Source organism: Lissotriton vulgaris, chromosome 3_1 (genome assembly GCF_964263255.1).
Source record: "Lissotriton vulgaris chromosome 3_1, aLisVul1.2, whole genome shotgun sequence".
Classification (NCBI taxonomy): domain Eukaryota; kingdom Metazoa; phylum Chordata; class Amphibia; order Caudata; family Salamandridae; genus Lissotriton; species Lissotriton vulgaris.
The window spans coordinates 703085406-703106232 of NC_141689.1; the positions used below are offsets into that span (position 1 = coordinate 703085406).

At 47.9% G+C, this 20827-nt stretch overlaps 1 protein-coding gene across 1 annotated transcript in view; it reads left to right on the top strand.

The window, feature by feature from the left end:
* MAN2A1 (mannosidase alpha class 2A member 1) overlaps nucleotides 1-20827 on the top strand; it is a 1326430-nt gene that overhangs the window by 584453 nt on the left and 721150 nt on the right. The window contains exon 9 of the mRNA XM_086961008.1: nucleotides 16189-16391. Coding sequence (XP_086817134.1) covers nucleotides 16189-16391 — 203 coding nt within the window. The remainder of the gene's footprint in view (nucleotides 1-16188; nucleotides 16392-20827) is intronic.

A 20827-nucleotide genomic window follows, 5' to 3' on the forward strand; every position in this document is an offset into this window, starting at 1 on the left:
CCACTATATAGTTAGACATCTCATAATGATGACATCTCATTGTCCACTATGTCTAAAAATGGCTGATCGCTCTTACAAAACCTGGAGAATTGACATTTGGGTTTGTAGAGGTGTCCTGCTCATGCTGGGGCACTCTCACACTTGTAACCAAGCACCCTACCCTCAGGACAGAAGAGCCTGTTATAGGAGTGTCTTGTAAGTGCAGAGATCTCAGATATAAGGAAACGTATCTGTCATGGAGGTGCATGCACCACTCACAAAGGCTGCAATGGTAGGCCTCTAGACACAGTTTAAGTGGACTCCCATGGGTGGCACAATTCATGCTGCAGCCCATGGGTGACCCCTGGTGTACTTGTGCCCTGGATACCTTGGTACCATATACTAGGGACTTATAAAGGTTCACCTGTAGCTAATTGTGGAGGTACCAAAGTACTTACCATATCAATTAAGGGGAGAAAGCACAGATGCTGGGGTCGTGATTAGCAGTAACCCAGCAGACTAAGTCAAAAACATACTGACACCAGGCAATAAGTGGGGGTAGCCATGTTAGAAATATCCTACCTTCCCACAACAATTTGTGGATGATCTTCCAAGGAACCGCAGAGAAGACTTAATAGAAATTAAGAATGAGGACATGGTGGTCTCCAATCAGCGAAGCGGCTGATTCGTCCTTGCTAGCAACTCACAGATATTGGTATCCATACAGAAGATGAAATGTCTCGTGTGGAAACAGATTTGAAAAACCCTGAAAACAGTTAGTAGAAATTTAAGCAGCAGAGAAAACGTCCTCATAGGCCTTCTGAGTGGTGTTATTACCCTCTGAGGGTTCAAACCCCTCAGTGGTTTTCCAGCAACATCAGAGACTTCAACCAAAAGGAAGGGTTAGTCACCAAAAGGCTCAAGCCAGGAAGCCTCCTGAAGGTTCCAAACAATGAGTCTCTTTCCCCCCCCTCTCCCGTTACCCATGCCTGTGAAAGTATTACCAAATACCCGAAAGAGTGGAGTTCCATCACAAACGACCCTTGGCTGCTGAACATTGTTCAAAATGGTTACTGTCAGGTTTTCCAGTCCCCCACCAAACACCTCACCCAAATCATCTAATCAACATCTAGAGTTGCTGCAGTCATGGTGAACTTCTTATGCCAAAGCATGCAGTAGAACCTGTACAATTCAACCAAAGAGGACAAGGAATTTTTACCATTACTTTTTGGGGAAGAAGAAAGGTCCAAAGAAGTAATTCAGACCCATATGGGGTCTGAATGTTGCAAACTAATGGATACAGAGAAGAATTCAGAATTCAAGCAATAAATCAATTGTATCCGCAAATCCATCAAAGGGACTGGTTCTGTAGATCTTCGAGATGTGTACTTTCATCTCTCGATAGCTAGAAAGTACAGCAAATTCACCAGGTTTGTAGTAAGAGATAACTCTACATAATGTACTTCCTCTTGGCTTCAAATCAGCCTCCAGAACTTTCTCGAAGGGCATGGGAGTGGTTGCCACACATCTCAGGAAACTCAGAATTTTCTCTAACTGTATTTAGCTGACTGGTTTATAAAGGCATCCATGCATCAACAAGCTTGACAACATTTTCAAGTTGCTGTCTCTACTCTCTGTCGATTAGGTCTACATATCAATCACCAGAAATCGCCTTCATCACTATTTCAGTCTCTTCATTACCTAGGAGAAACTATCGACACCATAAAGGCAAAAGTGTATCCTTCGGAGGGAAGACTTTTATCATTACATCTAAAATGTAAATCTCTCATGGAAGTGTTCCATCAAACTGAGACAAGTGTCCATCTCATATGGGCTCAATGGTTTCCTGCATATTTCTGAAGCCAAATGCTTGTTTCCACTTGAGACCACTACAAGAGTATCTGGAAGATCAGCAATTGGGAAGATAAGATCACCCTTTCCCTCAAAGCGAGACAGTCACTCAAATGGTGGTGCCAATCAAAAAAGAGCTGGTTTTTGGCTTTGAAGTCCTTGCGGCCATCCTTTTTTTTTTTATCTGTTTATTGAAATTTGCAGGGTAAATATATAGCAGTCCGCATAGTAGTCATTACATGTTTATAAGGCGATAATCACAGTAATATCAACTGCATAACATTTCGGAAGGATATTATATTTTTGTAAACTATCAACAAAAGAGGCAGCAGTCAGCACAATTGAGAAACATATCTGATCTGCCTTGCACGGATAAGCAATATCAAGGTTCAACTTTCAATACATCAAGATACATGAGGTCAATGCGGCTTAAGGTGGATACATTCCAAATATATAAGCGTAGATATATGCAAAGGTATACATCATATATCAGCAAGGTGCGTCCAGACCAGACTCGACCCCCATCTAATCTGTGCTACATTAGTCAGGGACATAAACAGTTCTTGACATGGTCCATGTTGTCTTTCAAAGTTAGGAGAACGTACTTCCACCCATTTTCTTGGATTTACTTCTCAGGCTCATCTGGCTCAGAAGCCGGAGACTGCTCTATCACGCATCCACTGCAGGAACGGCTCCCAGATATCACGCGGTCGGGAGGCAGTCGGCATTAGTTCCCAGTATGTACCAAATTGTGTATGGCCATATGTTACATCCGATAACCAGTCTGTAAACTTAGGCAGGGTTCTGCGTCCCCATCTCATAGCCACCTGACGCTTAGCATATAATAATAATAGGGCATGTAATTTGCGACTTTTAGGTTCCGTACCGGCTAGCCATCCTAGGATTCCCAGTAATGGGTAGGGATCATCTGTTCTTCTAAGAATTTGATTGATTGCATTAAATATGCCAGTCCAGTAGTCAGTAAGGGACGGGCAGCTCCAGGCTACATGTAAAAAGGAGGCACCCTCCACTCCACACTTCCAGCACCTATCATCTTCCCCTATGCCCATGCGGTGGAGAGCAATAGGAGTGCGGTAGAATCTATGCAGGAATTTGAAGTGTATCAGTCGAAGTTTGTAATTGGGGGAGAGTTCCAATAATTGTCTACAGCAGAAGGACCACTGTTCGTCAGTTAGCGGTGTTTCTAGTTCTACGTTCCATAATTGCATAGAGTTGGGCACTATAGTAGGAGCTTGTTCTTGCATAGTGTTGTACGAGCGAGACACTAATTTTTTGGGTAACGCCCTCGCTAGAACGTTTTGGAGTGCGTGCAGTTGCTGAGGTTCCTCTGGCAACTCGTCCCAGAATGCTCTACAGGATGATTTTAATTTATGGTATGTGAACATGTCATTGAAAGATGGGGCTAGCTCCTCTTCCACAAACTGTGGATCTCGGAACTTACCATCTGGATACAAATCAGCAAAGGTACGTAGTGTTGCTCCAGCCAGTGATATTTCACCTCTACTTTCCTCCAAACAGGGGCGCATAGGGTTTTGTTTTAGAGGAATCGCTGGTGCATATAAGAGGGGAAGATTAGCTCTTTTTTGTAATTCGCGCCATGCCCAGCGTAGCATATTAGCTGAATCTATATCTAGCGTCGGCCTCGGAGCCCTGTGATATAGGGCAACCCCAAGAGGTAGTGAAGACACTGAGTCTAGCACCACCGCCACATGTGGCCGATAGGGTGTGGGGTAGGCCCAAAAATGCACGAATTGGGCCTGCGCGCATAACGCATACAGGTGCATGTCAGGAGCCCCCATTCCTGCCTGTCTCAGCGGTAGTGTCAATAATGCCCAAGATAGTCTAGCTTGACCCCCTGCCCAGACCAGCGACAGTAGATGAGAGCGTACACAAGTGAAGAAGTGCTTCGTTAGTGGGATCGGGATATTTACAAATAGGTACAGGAACTTTGGTAGTACTATCATTTTTGCAAGTGCAATTCTACCAGCTATGGATAAAGGTAGCTTCGCCTATATTGCCACCTTGCTTTCAAGCCAATTTACTGCTCTCCCAAAATTTAAAGCCCAGACATCTTGAAGGTCGCGACTTATCCAGACACCCAAATACTTAACTTCGTCTGCCTCCCAGCGCAGAGGAAACTCAGAGTGCACTTCGGGAGTGTTGTCAGTTAAAGGAAATCTTAACGATTTGGCCCAGTTAATTGAAATACCCCGGCAGTCCTCCGAATTTTACAAATTCATGTAGCAATGGGTTCAGATTCTCAGCTGGATTTAGAACATAGAGAATGACATCATCGGCATATAATGAAATCAATAAACTACGGGTGCTAAATCCTATACCCCTTGCTACGTGATGTTGCCTAACTCTGGCCGCCAGTGGTTCCATTGCAATCTCAAATAACAGTGGGAACAGGGCAGCCTTGCCTAGTACCTCGGGATATTTCAAAGGGTTCCGATAGTAGGCCATTCACTCTCACTCTAGCTTTAGGTGTGGTGTAGAGTTATCTGTCCTATGAATAGTGGGCTAAATCCCATACATTCCAATAATTTAAATAGGTAAGGCCATTCAAGTGAATCAAACGCCTTCGTGGCATCCAAACACACTACTGCAGCCTGTACATCTGGGTGGAGGTAATGCAGCACGGAAAATATCGTTCTTAGGTTATGCGAAGTTGCACGATCCGGTAGGAACCCTGATTGGTCTGGGAGAGCCACCATTGGGAGTAGTGGTTGTAGGCGATCAGCTACAATTTTTGCATATATTTTTGGGAAACATCATTTACAACGCAACTGTTACCACGCAGTGCTATTACAACGCAGGTTTTACAATGAAAACCATTACAACGCATTGCGCTGGGGGGGGCGCTCTAGGATAGGTAATAGATTTACTATCCAACACCTTCTCTAGTGTCCACGGGGGCTGGATTTGGAATAGTAAATTAAACTATTCACTATCCAACACCCCAAAGCGCTATGCGTTGTAATGGTTTGCGTAGTAAAACCTGCTTTGTAACAGCATGCGTGGTAAAAGCATGCGTTGTAACGTCATACATCCTATATTTTTACGTCAACATTTATGAGAGATAGAGGTCTGTAAGAGACAAGTGATTGGCTATCTATGTCTGGTTTCAAAAGTGTGACAATTAGCGCCTCCCTCATGGACTCCGGTAGCACCCCCACTTCCAGAGCCTCGGCAAATACAGCGTGTAGCTTTGGTGCAAGTTCTTCCACATATGTTTTATAAAATGCCGTGGTGAGCCCATCAGGTCCTGGGGCCTTGTTTAATGGCAGACCTTTAATAACCGTAGCAATATCTTGGACCGTAACTGGAAGGTCCATGTATCTGCGATGCATATCATTGAACCACACCAGGGCAATGGAATCTAAATATGTTTTAAGGGAGTCTTGTGACATTACATGTGTGGACTCATATAAGTTGGAGTAGAATGTTGCAAATGTCTTCAAGATCTCATCTTGTCCTATAATCACATCTCCTTCAGAGTTAACTATAGTGTAGATGTGTGTAGTTGGTGCTGTAGCATTAATGAGCCTAGCTAGCGTCCGACTAGGCCTATCCCCTTCTCCGTATGTCCGAGCCTCTGCCTGTTTACCCAGGAATTTTAGTTCGTGTTGTGCTTCCTCAGTAAAGTCTAACAATTTTGCTTTAATTTGTGTTGCCAGTTCGAGCATGGGGTTTTCATAGAATAACTTCTCCAGGTCTTTGAGCTCCCTCTCCATCATGTTCATGGTAGCCCTAATTGCCTTAAGAACTCCTGCTTGGCGTGATATACATTGCCCTCTAATGACCACTTTAAATGAAACAGAAACGAAATGTACCCCTAAACGGAACTCACCCAAATGGTTTACCTCAGAACTGAGACAGGAAAAATCTGCATGCAAGAAACTCGAAAGACAATGGAGACGCAATAATCAGTTCAATTAAAACAACAATATAAAGCTGCCCTGGCAGCATAGCATCGAAATCTTAAAGTTGCACGGTGTGTGTTCATCGCAAATCAAATTGAGCACTCCAATAACTCCGCCAAGGCCCTCTTTGATATAGTAAAGGATTTTGTGGAACCCTCGGTGTGTAAACAACCTGCCATTGAGACAAAGGATCTCTGTGACTCACTGGCTGAGTTTTTGTATGAGAATATCGAAAAAATATACGCGAACTTCTCCATAGAGAACCTGGCTAGTTTTTAGGATATAGATAACTCAATTGCTGAAACCATAGGGCCCAGGTGTTCTCTTGAACACTTTGAACCTTTTACGCTACCTGAAATCCAAACGGTCACCAATGGACCTTTGTCCACCCAAAATAATGTCGCTCTTATCCCACATTCTGGCCCCCTCAGTACAAAAGATCTTTAATTTATTTATTAGGGAAGGAGTAATTCCGACACCTTGGAAGGAAGCCCTTGTGCGCCCCATTTTAAAAAAACCTTCGGCCGACCCGTCAGAGCCGGGCAATTATCGGCCTATCTCCTTGCTTCCACTTCTGGGCAAAATATTGGAAAGCCTGGTCAATAGGCAACTGAACAGCTACCTCTAGGAAAATAGGATTCTGGATGCATCCCAGTACGGCTTCCGCCGAGGATTCAGCACAGAAACGGACCTCCTATCTGTGACGGATTCTTTGAGAACAAAATTGGGCACGGGCGGCTTAGCAATCCTGATTTTGCTTGACCTCTCCGCGGCCTTTGATACCATCTCCCATTCCAGGCTCGCGGAGAGGCTAAGCGCATGTGGGATTCAGGGACTGGCTCATAAATGGCTCCGGAACTTCTTGGCAGATCGCTCCCAAACGGTCATTTTGGGCCCCCACCAATCTGAAAGAACATCACTGGATAAGGGCGTCCCCCTGGGCTCCTGCCTTAGCCCTACTCTTTTTAATATCTATTTGGCCCCTTTGGCTAAGGTGGTGGAAGCACTGGGGTTTGATATTATATCGTATGCTGATGATACCCAGCTGCTTTTTAACATTGGCCAAGACCCAGAAGCTGACAGACTCCGCTTTTCTAGGGGAATCTCTGCAATTTCCAACTGGTTGACCAACAACTGCTTACAGTTAAATCCAAGCAAGACGGAAGTCATGCTTCTGGGGAAGGCCGAAGCAGTCTGGACAAATGATTGGTGGCCACCTAAACACGTCCCACCTCCAATTCCGAAGCCTTGTGTCAACAATTTGGGCATCAAATTAAACCAGTCCCTGTCCATGCAGGATCAGGTAGCCGCAATATCAGGGGCTTGTTACTATAGATTAAGACTACTACGGAAGATCCTTCCGTTCATCCCCTTAGAACATCGCAGATTAATAACTCAGGCCGTGGTGATGAGTCGCATGAACTACGGGAACGCCCTGTTAGCCTCAGTGGGAGCTATGGCTCTGAAAAAAGTACAGGTGATTCAGAACACGGCGGCCAGGCTTGTTCTGAATATGCCGGCGGGCACCTCCTCACAACCACTGCTGAGACAGCTACACTGGCTTCCAATCAAGCAGAGAGCCTTTTTTAAGAAAGACCTTCCGTGCACTTCAGGGTCAGGGTCCAGAATATCTCCAGAATAAATTGGAAAGATATGTGCCAACTCGCTGCTTAAGATCCGGTACATAGCAGTTGCTTCTTGTGCCCCGTATCAGACGCCAGCGATCCGGGGGCATGGCTTTCTCTTATATCGCCTCCAAATACTGGAATAGTCTTCCACTTTCCCTACGAGAAATTCCCTCCTACCTCGTTTTTAGGAAACATTTAAAAGCTCTCCTGTATTAAATTTGTCCTCTTACTGTCCTACCTCAGAGGTGAGTTAGAGTAAAGCGCCGAGATGCCCCCAGGTGATTCGAGCGCGATACAAAAGTGAATAACATAACATAACATAACAAATGCATCCCAAAGTACCGATTCTGTAGATACAGATCCTGTATTGTTTTCAAAGTAGTCTGTTCTATCTTTCCTGATTTCTTCAGTAAATGCTGCATCTAGTAGTGCATTCGGCGGTAGGCGCCAGGTGAAGGCTCGAGTGGGGGCATCTGGAAACACCAGTTCCAAAAGGCAGGGGGCATGGTCTGAAAGTGAGCGGGCCAGGCCAACCACATTAACTGCCAAGCAGCCACAACTGGGGACACTAGCCAAAAGTCTAACCTTGACCAGGCTGCATGGTGGCTGGATATGCATGTTCCTTCTCTGACATTTGTTCTCCATATATCTATCAGTGAGCCCTCCTTAATTATATATTTTAAAGCCTGGCTTGGATGTGGGTGTAGTAGTCTAGATGCGCCCCTACGATCTAAAGAATCGTTTAACACCACATTGAAGTCTCCTCCCCAAATAATCGTTGAGCAGTCCATCATCGTTACCTGTGCCCAGACTCCCCTAAAAAACCCCGGATCATCGACATTTGGGCCATATACAGCCGCCAGTACAAGTGGTTTTCCCATGCAACACAACATATCTTCCGTCTGTATCACTAGAAACCCTATGTTCTCTCCAGTCTATTCCCTTCCGTATACGAATTGCTACCCCTCGGGCATAGTTTGAGTATATAGCTGAATATATGGATCCCCACCTGGAATGTTTGAGTTTTGGTGATGGTGTGGAGTTGATATGCGTTTCCTGTAAAAAGCATACATCTATGTTATGCCTCTGCAAGTAGCCGTGCATTAGTCTCACCTTCCTGCTATCATTTAAACCTCGAATGTTCCATGTTAATACCTTTGTCACACCCATCTACCTTCTAGTGTTTTGCAGTTGTATCCAAATCGACCCACAACATGTCTATGTGCAATAGAAAGACAGAACCTGTTCCTGTAGGACTGACAGTTCGCCAAACATCCAAGTTTCCCAAACCACCCCCCACCCGCATCAACCCCCCAATTAGGTTTTGTCAAATCCCTCCCCGTAATACGCATAGCGTAAAAACAACTAGAACTTGTGAGCATTGGGATATACCCCTTGGAGGCGTGGTATCCCTAGCGTACATCCCTGTTTTCACAGGGTGGCTGTGTTGTCGCGATCTAAGTCGCTGGCACATAAAAACTCAAGTAAACTGCTGTGATAACATGTAACGGAACTGGTGCTATGTAAAGCGCTCTGATAACCTAATCGGTTCAAGTTCGCGCTATAGAAAACTCTAAAATAAATAATAAATAAAGTTAATTAAGCTAGCAAGAGCATATATAAGGGTACGTTGCGGTACAAATCTAGCCAATGCTAAGTGTATATTAGGAATTGCAGTGTCGGCTTGATGTTTAACACAGGAGATCACCTCAAGATTCATATAGAAAACCCATATCAGCATTCTCAAGAAAGGAACAGAACACAAGAAACACAACATAAATGGACCTTCAGTTTTCAGTCATTGTCACTCATGCGATCCTCCGCATTTCCCCAGGTACGGTCTTCCTCTTTGACTTGGAGCCACAAATATGTTTCGCAAACTTAAGTGCGGATTTAGCGTCAATAAAATAATGTGTGGTGCCATCATGTGTGACCCTCAATTTTGCTGGGTACAAGAGGGAGTATGGAATTTCCGCCTGGAGCAATAGACATCTGAAAGAGACACGTTAGTGATAGATTCCTTACCTAAGAATATCCCCAGGCGTCAGACTGGATCCGGAAATTTTTGCGTAGCAGTACCCTTGCGCATCGGTCCTGGGCGCCGTGATGACGTCGTCGGAGTACTTAGACGCTGCCTCCGCGTGCTGACGTCAGTTATTCTTTTGTCCGCGCCAGCTAGCGCAGATCTGGAAAAAGTTGTACCCAAGTCACTTTTTGACTAACCTTTTGAGATCCTTTTTGATCCATTTTTCGAAGTCTATCGACTCCGACGGTGCCGGGAAGGGATGCCCGGGTTCAAGCCCTGCGCCGACTGCATCCGACTGATGTCGGTTACCGACCCCCATCGCCGGTGCCTGCACTGTTTGGGCCCGGACCACGACGACAAGTTTTGCTCCGACTGCCGGGCCCTGACGTCAGTTATTCTTTTGTCCGCGCCAGCTAGCGCAGATCTGGAAAAAGTTGTACCCAAGTCACTTTTTGACTAACCTTTTGAGATCCTTTTTGATCCATTTTTCGAAGTCTATCGACTCCGACGGTGCCGGGAAGGGATGCCCGGGTTCAAGCCCTGCGCCGACTGCATCCGACTGATGTCGGTTACCGACCCCCATCGCCGGTGCCTGCACTGTTTGGGCCCGGACCACGACGACAAGTCCTGCTCCGACTGCCGGGCCCTGACGTCTAAGGCTAGACGGAAGCGGTCCCGTAAGCGACTCGAGCTTCGGCAGTCTGCCCCGCGCCGCTCGAGGTCCCGGTCCGAACGGAGGTCGAGGGACCGGTCGCGGTGCCGGAGCCACCACAGTTCCGGAAGTCGTCATCGGTCTTCGGGCTCGAAGTCCTCAGGTAAGAGGCACAAGAAGTCGAAGAGGCACCATCGCTCTTCTGACTCCCCCCGACGCTCGCGCGACGCGGCCGGGGGTTCGGGCGACACCACCCACGTGGCTCAGCTGGAGCCGCAGGTGTTGCAGCCTGCCCCACACCCGCCAGTCCCTGGGCAGGACGCGACGCCGGGGGAGATTGCTGACTTCCTCATGGCCATGAGGAATCTCGCTCCTCCGTCGGGTTCCGCGGCGCCTTCGGGCCTAGCGGTTCCGACTGGGTCCCCACGCGGACCGGATGCTTCGGCACCGGCGCTGTCCGGGGCTTTGGCCTCGGCGCCGTCGGCAACTTCGGTCCCGATGCCGCAGGGTCCCATTGGATCCGGTTCCGGATCCGGGTCGTCGCCGGTCGACCGCGCCGGCCCCTCGGGTGTCGCCCCCGACGCCGTCCCTGGACGATGTCATCCCTGGTCCTGTCCTCGATTCGGGTCCGGCGTCGGAGCGGCGCCGCTCTCGCCGCCGCCCAGCGCCGCTCTCGACGCCGCTGGGAGATTTTTATTTCAATGACCCGGCCCCATCTTTTGAGCCTGAGTACCAGGCTGTGGGTGATGAGGAGGATTGGGAGGGGTCTGAGGACCCTCTGGCACAGGAGTGTCAGTCTTCTGTGGACTGGACAGGAGAGCTTGGGGAGGCCAGTGGGCTGGACACTTCGCCCGACACTGGCTTTGTCTCCCCTCCTAGCGTGGCTACGGAGGAGGGGGCTGCTTATAGCGTGGTGCTGATGAGGGCGGCCAAGGCCCTGGGCCTTGAGCTCCCCGTCGCGGCCGTGAGGACTAACCTCCTCACTTAGGTCCTTAAACCGCAGTCAAGCTCGGCCGAGCCTCTGCTACCGTTTAATGAGGCCTTGTCAGACGTTCTTTTGGGCACTTGGTCCAGGCCCGCCACAGGACAGCCTGTGGATAGGAACGTGGCCAGACGCCACCGCCCGGCTCCGGGTGACCCTTGCTTTCTGTCTACCCATCCCACCCCTGAGAGCCTGGTTATCCAGGCCTCCAATTCCCAGACCGCATTCCCGTCCGCTCCCCCCGACCTGGAATCTAAGAGGTACGAGAATTACGGAAAGAAGATATTCTCCTCCCAAAGTTTGGGATTGCGGTCCGTTAATACCGAGTGCCTCTTAGGCCGGTACACCCACTCTCTGTAGGACACGGTCGCGGACTTGCTGCCACACTGCCCATTGGAGGTACGGGCTAGACTCGGCCAAGCCCTGGTGGAGGGCCGGGATGCAGCACGGTATTCCATCCAGTGTGGGCTGGACACTACCGACTCAACGACGGTGGCGATTCGTCATCACACCTGGTTGAGGTCCGCCAATTTCTCGTCCGATGTCCAAAACACACTTATGGACATGCCGTTTGATGGCCGTCGCCTCTTTGGCGACAAGGCAGACCATGCGCTTGAGCGCTTTAAGGACTCCAGGGCTACGGCCAAGTCCTTGGGCCTCTCGGCCCCGCGCCAACAAATGGGTGCCTTTCGCTCCTTTCGTGGCCAAGGAAGGGGTGCCCCCACACGTGCTGCCAGCCACGCGCCGCAGTCTAATATCCAACGCGGTGGCGGACGTGGAAACCGCAGTGGCGGTGGTCAGGGTCCACGGCGAGGCCAGTCCACACCTACCCCGACAGCATCCGCCTCAAAACCTTCCTAGTCCGTGCTTTCAGGCCCATGTGACGCCAGTGGGGGGCAGGGTTCGCCATCACCACTCCCACTGGCGCACCGTCACATCAGACAGGTGGGTGCTGCAAATTGTCTGAAGGGGCTACTCCCTCCCCTTCGAGACAACCCCTCAAGCCATGCCACCGCAACACCACCGCGTATCGGGGGATCATTTGAGGCTTCTGCAGGAGGAAGTTTCGGCCCTCTTGGCCAAGGGGGCCATCAAGCGCGTTCCTGGGCCAGAAGTAGGGTGTGGTTGCTACTCCCACTACTTTCTGGTACCCAAGAAGGGCAAAGGGGGCCTACGCCCTATCTTGGACCTACGGAACGTCAACAGCTTCCTCCGGAAGGAGAAGTTTAAGATGCTGACTCTGGCTCAGGTGTTAGCTGCCCTGGACCCAGGAGACTGGATGGTAGCGTTGGACATGCAGGACGCTTACTTCCACATCCCCGTCCTGCCGGCCCACCAGGCGCTACCTGCGGTTCACGGTAGGCCACAAGCACTTTCAGTTTACCGTGCTCCCCTTCGGCCTTACCAGCGCCCCACGGGTGTTTACAAAAGTGATGGCGGTGGTTGCAGCTCATCTGCGCAGGTTGAGGGTTTCAGTCTTCCCCTACCCCGACGACTGGTTGTTGAAGGCGGGCTCGCTCCAGACAGTCGTCAGCCACCTCCAGAAGACGGCATCTTGCACCAGCTGGGGTTCTCCATCAATGTGCCGAAGTCACACCTGTGTCCCTCTCAGAAGCTCCTTTTCATCGGAGCGGTTCTCGACTCGGCGCAGTTTCGGGTTTACCCACCCGAACAGCGGGTTCTGGATATACAGGCTCTGATTCCACTCTTTCAGCCTTTATCCCGAGTTTCGGTCAGGTTGACGCTGCGGCTTCTGGGACTGATGACTTCCTGCATCTTTCTGGTGCATCATTCCCGTTGGCGGATGCGGGCTCTGCAGTGGGACCTGAAGTTTCAGTGGGCCCAGCATCAGGGCAACCTGTCCGACCATGTCCTGATCTCAGAGGGCACTGCGAGACAGCTGCAGTGGTGGCTCACAGACCGCGATTGGGTCAGCGGCAGATCCCTCTCTCTTCCCCAGCCGGAGCACGTAGTTGTGACGGACGCGTCCCTCCAGGGCTGGGGAGGCCTCATGGGAGAGGCGGAGATCAGAGGCCTCTGGTCTCCGGCAGAGTCCCGGCTCTATATCAACCTTTTGGAGCTGCAGGCGATCCAACTTGCACTGAAGGCATTCCTTCCCTCTGTTAGGGGAAGTGTGGTGCAGGTGTTCACAGACAACACCACCGCCATGTGGTATTGCAACAAACAGGGCGGGGTGGGGTCCTGGACCCTATGTCAGGAGGCTCTGCGCCTCTGGACATGGCTGGAACATCAAGGCATTACCTTGGTGGTTCAAACTCTGGCAGGTTCTCTGAACGCCAGGGCGGACGAACTTAGACGCCGGTGCTTGATGGATCACGAATGGCGTCTGAACTTGGATGTGGCGCAAGCTGTCTTTCAGCAGTGGGTAAAGCCTTGGTTAGATCTATTCGCCACTGAAGAGAACACGCAATGTCATCAGTTCTGCGTGTTGGAATTTCCAAGGCGGGCGCTCTCTCGGAGACGCTTTTCGTCGCGAGTGGAGCTGCGGTCTATCGTACACCTTTCCGCCTATACCACTTCTGCCCAGAGTGCTGGAGAAGATCAGGCACGACCGGGCCCAAGTTATCCTTGTGGCTCCGGATTGGGCACGATGATACTGGTATCCCGAGTTGCTCAGCATGGCGGTCGATCCCCCCGATCCTTCTGCCTCTTCGGGAGGATCCTCTGTTGCAGCAGCAGGGGACGGTCCTGCACCCGAACCTGTCCAGCCTCCACCTCCATGTGCGGAGATTGAGCGGCGATAGTTGACGGCTTGGCTTTTGACCTTCTACCCAAAGTCTGTGTTATTCTGGCAGCCAGGCGTCCCTTCACTAAAACGGTATACGCCTGCAGGTGGAACAAATTTGTGGCATGGTGCACAGCAAAGGCTCTGGATCCCCTTTCTGCCCCTCTTTCTGAGCTCCTTCTGTTCCTTCTCTATTTTGCCCAGCACGGCTCTGCTCTCGGCACTATCAAAGGATATTTTTTGGCCATCTCCGCCTTTCTACGGCTTCCAGATAAGCCTTCTCTTTTTAAGTCCCCGGTTGTTAACCGTTTCCTCAAAGGTATTACACATACGTTTCCACCTGTGCCTTTCATAATGCCTCAACGGGACTTGAATCTTGTCTTGACCTTTCTGATGTGCACTCCCGTTCAGCCCCTTCATAGCTGTCCCTTACGTCTTCTAACTCTCAAGACGGCTTTTTCTAGCTATCACCTCCGCCAGAAGGATGAGTGAGCTCCAGGCTCTCTCTTCTAAACCTCCTTTCCTCTCTGTTCATCCAGACAAAGTGATTCTGAGGACTCGTCCTTCTTTCTTGCCTAAGGTTGTCACGCCTTTCCACATCGGGCAGACCATCACTTTGTTTCTTTCCGCCTCCGCATCCCTGTAGGGAGGAGGAGAGGCTCAACCGTCTGAACCCAAATCGGGCTTTCTATCTGCAGCGTACACAACAGTTCCCGGTGGATGACCAGCTCTTTGTTGGATACCTAAAAAGGTCAGGCCGTTAACAAGTGGACCACCTCCCGGTGGGTCGTTCTGTGCATCAAAGCATGTTACTCCTTGGCTAAGATGGAGCCTCCTCTGGGGCTGCGTGCCCATTCCACCAGGGCGACGGCAGCCACTACTGCCTTGGGATGCGGCGTTCCCTTGCAGGACATTTGTCAGGCAGCTACATGGGCCTCGCTGCACACGTTTACCAATTACTACTGCCTTGACAGTCCGGTCCGGAGAGACTCTTATCGTTTTTCACTTACCCGGTAAGGCGGGGGGCGAGCCCCGTGGGGCTTTCGCTTCTTGCTCCAAGCGCCCAGCGCCCGCGGGGCACAACCCGCTTTGGGGACAGTGTCAGGTTCTCCGTGACTTTCTGGTGTAATTTTTTTCGCAGCCCACCACCGGGTTTGTTCTTGCTGGGGTATCTATTCTAAGGTAAGGAATCTATCACTAACATGTCTCTTTCAGATGCACAAGTTACTACTTGTGTAATGATATATCTATAAGAGACATTAGTTAGTGATAGATTCCTTACCGCCCCACCCATCAACCCCGTTCTGCGAACTGATTACTAGGGTTAAGGTCATCCCTTTCAGGGCCCTAGTTTTATGCACCAATGGTCAGTATCTTGCATGGCTCTGCGTTCCTGGCGCGGAAAGTCGTGTACAGATCTGACATCAGCGCGCATGGATGGCGCCTAAGTAGTCTCCGTGTCGTCATCTTGGCGCTTACGACTCCAGTGACGGACGCGGAGCCGCAGGATGCCACCTACTGACGTGTAAGGGAACTGCTAAGCAAAGATTTCTGGATCCAGTCTGACGCCTGGGGATACTCTAAGGTAAGGAATCTATCACTAACTAATGTCTCTTACAGATATATCATTACACAAGTAGTAACCTTGCTTTTAGTAGTTTTGGGAAAGTGTGATGACATACCTATGTATTATATGAAACAAAATACCCTCTGCCATAAGTTAGCAGGGTATTGCAAGACAAGTCAGAGTTCCATGATCTTATAAAGTAACTCAGCCTTTGGCCTTGTTCCGCTAAGTGGTCAAGGAACTCCATGGCGACTTGCAATATTCTTAGACTGTATGGCAGTGGGAACTTTATAGTGGATTGTGCTGTGCCTACATAACAGACTTGGGGTACAATTCAGCTGTTCCTGTAATTTCAGGGAAGTTGTTCCCATCAGTTTCAAATTGAGATCCATGTTTTTCATAAAGGAAAAGGTTGCCTCTATTCTTTGGAAAAGAAATTGCATTTGTCCATGTTTATACGAATGTCTGATCATTGTCTATTACAACTGTTTGGGCTTGATGTCTATAAGCTGTGCACTAACAGTTTACACATGCTGTGATTCCCTGTGTAAGACTTGTTTTGTTCCTCACTGCCATCTAATCTAGTGAATGTTGGAGAACATCACATTACGTGTTGATTAAAAAAAAATGTTTTTAAAGCAAAAATGTTTTGCTTAGAACTCGCTTGCTGTTTGGAGACCTATTTACTTACGCAGATGATGGTGCAAAGTTGGAAACCTTAATATGTGTCACTCTTGTCTTTTCATTCTGTAGTTTCTTGACATCAGTTTGTAATGTATTGTGCTCACTCTTGACACGTTTTCTTGTTAGGCACAGTTTGGGACATTATCAGACTTCTTTGCGGCTCGTAATAAATTTGAAACTGTGGATCAAAAAAGCAGCAAACCATTGTTTCCTGTTTTGAGCGGAGATTTCTTTACATATGCAGATAGAGATGACCATTACTGGAGTGGCTATTTTACATCACGGCCTTTCTACAAACGACTTGAGAGAGTCGTGGAAACTAACCTGAGGCAAGTATAACCATGTTACTTCACATGATGGAAGAAAAGTAAGGAGAAAAACACATTATGTTTACTCCTTTAGCTTGGTGTTTATCCTTAAAGTTTAAATAGCATAGTGGTTTAGGAGCACAGGTAGGGATTTGCTCCCCAGAATATTACCTCCTCATTTACTTTGTTACAGTTGTGATAGAATGAGGAGTTCATCCCCCTCCGGCAGACCGTCATCGTACTCCAACCTTTATTTCTGATAACGAAGGCTAAAAGTCCCCAGACTATAAAGGGTAACACGGTTCTCAGAATTTCAGTGTAATTCTTTATTTCCACATTTGTATGTAATCTTTATTGGATTTATTTTTTGATTACCTCTCTGGGGGGTTTGACATGAGACGAGGAGAGGAGGCTGGCTGTCTGGAACATAAAGAAGTGTAGGCGGTCACTTCTTAAAGGTATGTAATACAGGCATGTGAGCAAGATGTATTAGCCAGAAATGAAGCTGCAATTTTAGCACTTTATGTTTGACACTTACCTTGATAGCCTCTTTTCAGAAAAAGTAGTGATAAAGTGATAACACCCAGCAAGAGTCTAGCAAAATAAATAAATGAATACAATAAATAGGAAGACTATAATGGAGATCATTATTGGTGTGAACCAATCAAGACTAGTCTGTACATAGTTTGTTTTTCTGATTGGTTTATACATCTCCAACCAATAGCTGTTTATGTTTAGATCTTACAGGCTATTTTTTTATATAAATACAGAAGCCTTGAAGGGCTCTTTCTTTGTTTAGTGATATTTAAACCATGGAGGGTGAATGGTCCCAGAAACGTCTGCATAAGGAGAGCTCTTCATGTTAGGATAACAGTCACTGAAGGTGCATACAATCCAGAAGGTAATATTCTTCTGCCAGATCTGTCCAAGTAATCCAGTGATCCAGCACCTTATTGATGCTGCTGTGGTTACAACTTTGCAAGCTGAGAGGAGAAAGAGAAGAAAGGATAAGCAATGTTATAACCGTGATGACTCTTCTTCTTCCCCGTAAATGGCAGTACCTTCTACCACAAGGAAATATATTATTAGAGAAGAAATGGAGCACACTTCTTCGTATCTGAGATGCATCTTGAAGTTCTTGGAAACAATCACTTTGGAGGATGAATCTTCATCTTTGTTACTTTGCGTTGTTTTGTTCCTGCTGTTTCCCAACATTTTAAAACTGTGATTCTGCAAGATTGGACGATTAAGATCTAACTGTTCCTCAGTTCTTGCAGACGACCTATATACTGGAAGGTGCAGGTTCTGTTCTTCTGCTTAATGTTAAGATTGATTCCATGCTGGCTACTCTTACTGGGAAATCTTAGGTAAATCCAGAGGACTTTATGCCTAAGAATAATAAGACTGAGACAGTCTTAAAAATACTTACACAGCTCTAACTCTTGCTTTGAGAACAGGAGTATATGCTGCTTATACCACCAATGTTTTGTAAAGGATGTTGACAGTATGGCTGGGGTACTGCAGGACTGCAGGAGGAAAGGACTTTTAAGACATACTGGACAATTAGGAACTCTAGGCAAGGTTTCTGTCAGACATGGCCAGTGACAGTCTAAGGACTTTAGCCGTGGCAGTAGGTGGCTCATTCTTGGACTGATGGCACATTTGGCTGGAAAGCAGAGAACGTAGAGAAGGTAGCATTATTGAAACTTCCTTTCGTTGGGATCAAACTTTTTGGGGAACAGCTAGATTCCATGTTAAAAAAGGCTTTCTGGGATCACAAACATGCATAAGTTCTTAATTATCTTCATCTCGGGACTCTAACAAACAATCAAGAAGAAGGCAGTTTTTTCAATTATGTAGAGAATGCAAAATATATTCTTCCAATGAACAGTCTTGGAGGCATAAGGCAGCACTCATAAAGCAGTGGAGATATTACCACAGGTTGAAAGTCAAATTTAACACATTTCAGAGGTCCGGGAAGATGTTTTGGATCTCTAGGTTTTAAACATTGTCAAACAAGGATGCAGTATAGACCTCTGCTTAAATCCTCCAGAACAGGTGTTCATCCCTACTTCTGTTTCAAAACACAAAGGAAAGGTTAAGGATTTGTTCCTGAAAAACAATTCTGATAGAAACTTCTAACAGCAGATTCCTCACCTTAGAATCTTGAGCAGTATCTCTGTGTGCTGGTAGGTGGTGTCGTTCGGCTGCGAGTCTGTGTCGTTCAATTTGGAAATTACCTGCGCCAACAGTGCGGATCCGGAGAGCTAGCTCGGTCATTTTGTGACCGAAGTTTTGTTGATGTGTTTGAGTTTTGCTCCGAGTGTGTTGGACATCATGTACTTTTCAAGACCTTCAGGTTTTAATCCTTGTTGGATTGTCACAGATAGATGTAGGTTCTCCTCTTGGTGCGTCTCTGGGGCTTGGCGTGAGGACACAATCCCAAGGTCTGCGTCGTGTGCAAATGAATGCTCCTGAAGGCGGTTTGCGACCGGTGCAGCAAAAGAATGCTTTGTGTTCCTCCCGGTTCCATTCTTGTATCTGTGGAAGATCTCAAGGCTTTTTCATCGTACGATCATCTTCGCATTTCAAGATCTCAACATCAAAGTCGGGTAAGTCCAAAAAGCACAAGAAGAAGAAGCTGAAGTGGTCTCCAAAGTCTTTGCATTGTGCTTCCTGGCTCCGTCCCTGCACAGCCAGTATCAGGGGCTACTCTGTGCACTCCCAAGTTTCCCGGAGCGACGCCCACCCAACTCAAAGAGTTTTATAACTCCATGCATGTCATGTTTGGGCCACTAACTCCCTTTGGAGAGCCTTATGGGCCCATAAAGCCCCCGTTTTGTCCGTGTTGATCTTGAGCGAATTAGTCGTCAGCCAGTTTACCACAAATCTTGGTCGTCATCCAGTTTACCACAAATCGCAGTACGTCTTTCACCCGGGTGTGGGCCTGTGGGGTGTTCTCTATTTGTAGAATGATTTGCGTTTCGTCTACATAGTTGAATACCTGGCAGTCCCTCAAGGCTAGGTCCTTTACTAATGGTCTGAGGTATATGTTAAATAAGAGAGGGGACAGTGCCGACCCTTGTGGGACTCCACAGGGAATGGACCCCCTCTCTGACACCCAGTCGCCCATCTGGATTTTTTGGGTGCGGTCTGTCAGGAATTAAGTAATCCATTGGAGGATTGACCCTCCAATACCAATGTCTTGTATTCTTTCCAGGAGTTGGGAGTGGTTGACCGTGTTGAACGCTGCCGTCAGGTCTAGGAGAACTAGGACACATGGCTTCTTGTTATCTGCTGTAATCCTGATTTCATCAAGTACTGACAACATCACGAACTCAAAACTATGGTGAGCTCTGAAGCCAGCCTGCCTATCTCCAAGGAGGTGGTGGTCCTCTATGAACCTGGATTGAGTTTGCAGGACATGTTGTTCCATAATTTTGGCCAGGAAAGGGAGTTGGGATATGGGTCTGTAATTTTTCATATTGGAAGTGTCAGCTCCTGTCTTCTTGAGTGGGGGGATAACTCTTGCTTCTTTAAAATACCTGGGGACCATTCCAGTTTCCAGCTAGAGATTCAACATAGCGAGGATTTCTCCCTCAATTGCTGGAAGAGTAAGTTTAAGGATCCTAGGTGGGCAAGGATCTGCGGGTGAGCCAGGATTGATTTTGATTGCAATGCGTTGCAGGGTCTCTAGGTCGAGAGTTTGAAAGGAGGAGATAAGCTCTACCCTATTTCCCTGTGTCACCGCCTCTTCATTGAGGAGTTGCTTGAAGGGGGATTTGTCAATGTCAGCCAGGATGTCTTGTACTTTATCGGAGAAGTAAGATAAGAATATAATACATTGTTCCTGGCTGGACGGCGCATCTAGCGACTGTTTTTGACTCAGTTCATTGAGGATTTTAAATGTTTCTTTTTCTTTGTTCGTTGCCACCAAGATCTTATTTTCATAGTATTCAGTTTTCCTGCTGAGAAGCGCTTTTTTATAGGTGGAGACCTTTGTCCTGTAATCTACGAGAGCCTGTGGCTCATAAGCTGTATGCCACAGTCTTTCGTGGTGGTGAAGCGTGCGTTTCAGATCCCTGAGCTCCTCCGTGAACCAGGGTGCGCCCTTGTTTCCAGTTTTTATTTTCTTGACTGGGGCTAATTTATTAATGGCAGATGATAGCTGGCTGGAGATGGATACAGTCCACTCTTCAATATCCGCTGTCTCTGGCCTCCTGACGGGGTTTTCTCGAAGGGTGCTCTCTAAGCTAGGGCCCTCAAATTTATTCCAACTTCGTATTAGTTTCCAGTTGGGTGGTGAGCGTAAATCGCACCTAGCTAGGGGGAGTAGAAGATTAACAAAATATTGGTCTGACCCTTCACAGGGAGTGGTATCCACTAGGTTCACATATGGGAGAGTTGCCCAAACCAGGTCTAGGGTGGTCCCTTCACATGGGTAGGCGTTGTTATTA